The sequence below is a fragment of the Tachysurus fulvidraco genome, chromosome 13 (assembly GCF_022655615.1).
Source record: "Tachysurus fulvidraco isolate hzauxx_2018 chromosome 13, HZAU_PFXX_2.0, whole genome shotgun sequence".
Taxonomy (NCBI): domain Eukaryota; kingdom Metazoa; phylum Chordata; class Actinopteri; order Siluriformes; family Bagridae; genus Tachysurus; species Tachysurus fulvidraco.
The window spans coordinates 26,382,493-26,387,375 of NC_062530.1; the positions used below are offsets into that span (position 1 = coordinate 26,382,493).

General features: G+C 44.5%; 1 protein-coding gene across 1 annotated transcript in view; it reads right to left on the bottom strand.

Annotated features, from left to right (window-relative positions):
- Positions 1-947: 947 nt before the first annotated feature.
- LOC113635280 (protein unc-13 homolog C) overlaps positions 948-4,883 on the bottom strand; it is a 140,527-nt gene continuing 136,591 nt past the window's right edge. Inside the window, exons 28-29 of the mRNA XM_047822819.1 lie at positions 3,749-3,908; positions 948-2,804 (exon numbers count right to left, since the gene is read on the bottom strand). Coding sequence (XP_047678775.1) covers positions 2,519-2,804; positions 3,749-3,908 — 446 coding nt within the window. The 3' untranslated portion in view covers positions 948-2,518. The remainder of the gene's footprint in view (positions 2,805-3,748; positions 3,909-4,883) is intronic.

The window sequence follows — 4,883 nt, forward strand, 5'->3', positions numbered from 1 at the left end:
AGACTAAATTCCCTCCGAAACGTTTTGGAGATGGATATAAACCCGATGGTACAAACCCCTTCAGGAGAAGGTCTGGGACGCGTTACAGATGAAACTGGACAGGTGTAAATGCATGTGGTTGTTCGAGCCACATACATCAGCGCTATACTCCTCCCAAACGGAAGTACGTCACTCGCAGGTGACTCGCTAGTCGTGCATCGCGCCAGAAACAAACGTTTTCCCAACAGCGCTGCTCCGATCTTTCACCCAGGCGTCTCGTCGGGTCTTAAAACGCGCTACTGCCGCCAGCGAAAACGCAACGAATAGTAAATGCTGTCAAATATATTAGCATTTTGGGCGGGAGCAGAAAGATCGGATCGATGTCCGATTCGCCGAGACGCGTTTATGTGGCCTGATGTAAACGGACCAGTTTTAACAGATCACATAGCTATGGGATCAGAGACAACACACGAAGTGACCGGGTGTAAAAAGGCCCTCAGTGTGTGGTACATCATTTGAGACGCAGCTGTTGTCTGTTCTATCGATTCCTCTTATGAGCATCGATTCCTCGTGATCCGTTAAACTCCTTTGAACTTTTTAAGTTTACTTTTTTTTTATACAAATAAATCATTCAAATGAATACATAGCGATTTATAGCACAGCATGACGCCAGTGCGTACCCCCGGGTAGCTAATTTTCTAGATAAAAGTCGCTAAAATGACAAAAACGAAGCTAGTCATGTTACTATAGAAACCAGAAAGTTGTGTGAACTCCTCAGTGCTGAAGATGTGGGAGAACGTGAAGCTACACCTTTATCTCCGACCGTCCGGACGCTCCGACACCGGAGACTCCTTCCTTACAAATGTTTTTAAATGTATAGATTCTTTCGTAGGATTTTCTTTAAGGAACCGTTACCATGGAAACGCTAGTATAAGAGCGAGCAGATGGATGCAATCGGGTCAAAGTCGCCGTCACCTTTAATAATAACGTTATTTTCCGATGTTGTAGCATTTTAATGGCCGTCATCTGTCACGTAGCTGCAGATAAACATCCTGCTTTTATAAACGTTACATTACATGCGTTTTATGGATTAAAAAACAAACAAACAAACAAACAAACAAACAAACAAACAAACAGGCAAAACAAAAACAGATGGACGAGTTCTTACAATTTCTCACTAAATATATTTACATGACATACAGTTCGCCATCAGTGCGATACATAGGAATGTTGCATAATCACCAAATATTAAATCATTTCCTCTGTAAAGAAAAACCCAACAGAAAACGACGGATCGAGACGACGCGCGCGTAAACCCACATTCACGTTCACATTATGACGTTCACGTCCGATAACGTGGAAAAATCTGCACGGATATAATCCTGAAATCCGCATTTCGGAATCGATCAGACACGACATCACGGAAACGAAAGGAACGAATCGATCCGGGGGAAAAAACAAACAAAAACGATAAAAGCACAGACGAGTACGTACTGTAGCATATAATTAATCTGCAGACAGGTAATGGATTGCTTTTGTACAAGTAACTTTTGAATATAACTTTGGCAGTTATTTTAGAAATTAAAGAGAGAGAGAAAGAGAGAGAGAGAGAGAAAGAGAAAGAGAGAGAGAAAGAGAGAGAGAGAGAGAGAGAGATGATATCAGATCCAGTGATGTGTAAATGCTGGAGTTTGTCTGTCCAAGCGCATGTTTTCACAGTGATCATTCTGAAAGGCTGGAAGCCAAAAGAAAGGAAACGAAACAGTCCAAAAGCCCAGAAATAAACCAATAATAATCCACGAAAGACGAAGACGGCACGAAAACGCATGCGGTCCGATCTGCTCGGCACTGAAGGCGGCCCTCGCTGTCGTCAGCGGCTATAAAATTACAAACGCCTACGAAGAATTGGACAGCGTCCTCACTGTCCTTAAAAAAATGCTGTTTAAAAAAGAGTCGGGGACGTCGAGGGATTAAAAAAAGCGTGGAATGGACAAAAAAAAGACAAAATGCTACACGATTAAAGAGAGTATGATTCCCACACACACACACACTCTCTCTCACACACACACACACACTCTCTCACACACACACACACACACACTCTCTCACACACACACACACACACACACACACAATAATCAGGCAAATTCAAAACATCACCAACGTCACCAATAACCTTATTTTTTTTTGTTCTTTTTCTCAGCAGGTTTGGCACTTTATCTGAACAAAAAGCTGTTCGTAAAAGACTAGTTTCATACAAAAACGTATCAATGTCTCGTGAACGTAGAATATAATATCTGATAGTGAGCATACAGCAGGTAAACACGTGTATTACATACGCTTTAAGTTTTTCATAAGAACATTCCAACAGATGTTTTACACACATGCACAGAAACGAACGACACGACTCTCTTGCGCTGTTGCCACATCCTGCCTCATTTTCTTCCCGTCTTCTCTTTTTTTTTTTTTTTTTTAATTAATAACGAATCGTTTGATTCGTTGTTATTATTATTTTTTGCTTCCCGGCGAGTCCGTCTGTTCACGACGCTTCTTCCGCCGAGCGCGTTTCTGATTTGAGGCGTACGAACTCTTTGGCCACCTCATCGTTGGTCCGTTGTGAGAGGATCCTCGTGATGGTGAGACCCGTTTCGTCCATGGTGATGCTGCGGATGAGAGGATACGCGGCGTTCAGGCTGACTTTATCGGTCAGGTCTCGGAGCTGCAGGACGGTGACGCCGATGACGCGGTCCTCGCGAGCGAAGCAGTAGTCCTTCAGCGACACGTGCAGCTCGTACGACTCCGGGCCGTGATCGCTGCTCAGAACGCTGCAGAGGAAACGTGCGGAGAAAAAAAAACATCAGGAAAGATTTCTTAACACTTCCGATACGACGATCTTCACTCGACACGGTGAATTTACAGACACGATAAGAAGCAATTCAAAAATATCGACAAACAAAACAAAATCAAAACTAACTTGTAGCCAATGAGCAGAAAGGGGCGGGTCTTGTCGATATGGGTGGAGAGAGTGTGACTAATGGAAAGAAATGGAAACCCGTGGGACTAACAGAAAGAAACGTGTCTTTATCGTAGCTGAAGGGAAGAACAATACGATTGTAGATAAACAAACAAGCAAAAATGCCACACAAGCATAATGATGTAAAGGACAAAGGCATATATTAGTTCTGTGTAACAAAGCAAAACCAACGTTACTCACCTATCGAGAAGGAAAAAAGCGCCTCGGCGTCTTAAGTAAAGTCGGCCACATATTCACAGGTCGGAGTTTCCCGAGTCGATAACTCCTGAGCTAAACGCTGTTACTACACAAAACGCGGTTGTAGCTGCGTCTCTACATTACTACGATAGAAAAGAGGTGTTATTTGTGTAGTAACAGCGTTTAGCTCAGGAGTTATTGACTCGGGAAACTCCAACCTGTGAATATGTGGCCGACTTCCTGCTCCTTCAGTTCTCTCCAGCGCTGGAAAGCTGATCCTATATTAACACGTCCTACTTCTTGTCCTTATCGTAAGTCTTTCTTCTCTTTCTTTCTTTGTTTTTATCCTCCATGTCGATGTTAAAACCGCTTTCTGCTAACATCACACATGCGCACCGAAAACTCTCTCCGCCCATATCGACAAGCCCCGCCCCTTTCTGCTCATTGGCTACACGTGTGTTTGTTTTTTGTTTTGTTTGTCGTCCCGACGCAGTTTTCTGAAGCGTTTCTCAGACGACGCAGACCGCACCTTTAATGGATAATTAAAGATAAACTCACTACTGGAATGTTTCGTTGTATTTGGGTGACCAGTTGTTGTTCTTGGTCTTGGTGCTGTATTTGCGTTTCTTGTCGCCGAGGCTCGGCCCGATGGCGTTGACCTCCACAAAGGGTCTGAACATGGCGTTCGTCTGCCAGTTGATGTTGTTCACACCCACCACTGCAAAATAACAACAAAAGGAACATAAAGCCACACAAATCAGAAAAGCTTTTATCTTTGTTTTAGTTCGGTGTCGACACACCACACACACATCCGAGTCGAGCACACACACCACACACACACATCCGAGTCGAGCACACACACCACACACACGACACACACGTTTGAGTCGAGCACACACACGACACACACATCCGAGTCGAGCACACACACCACACACACGACACACACGTTTGAGTCGAGCACACACACGACACACACGACACACATGTCCGAGTCGAGCACACACACGACACACACGTCCGAGTCGAGCACACACACGACACACACGTCCGAGTCGAGCACACACACGACACACACGTCCGAGTCGAGCACACACACGACACACACGTCCGAGTCGAGCACACACACGACACACACGTCCGAGTCGAGGACACATGCGACACACACGTCCGAGTCAAGCACACACACGACACACACACGACACACACGTCCGAGTCGAGCACACACACGACACACACGTCCGAGTCGAGCACACACACGACACACACGTCTGAGTCGAGCACACACACCACACCCACGACACACACGTCCAAGTCGAGCACACCCCCAACGACGAGGAACGGATACCGAAGCACACACACCACTCTGTACACCTCAGATGTTACTACAGCCTTATTTAGAGATGACACACAGGGGGCGGGGCTTTATTAAAACGGAGGCGTGTCTTATGTTTCTTGCTCGATATCGGCTCGTGTGAGGAGCAGCATCGAGTCCGGCTTCTGGCGCTTTGATAAAATGTTTTATTTATTTTTAAATACATTTCAAATAGGAAATGCTTTTGAATTTTTGAAACTTATTTTTTATTCTTATTTTTATTTATTGGAATATTTTTGAACATCAAACAACTTCTGCAGTGACACACATCATCTTAATAGTGCTTAATATTTACTTTTGTCTTTTTTGTAATTTGTC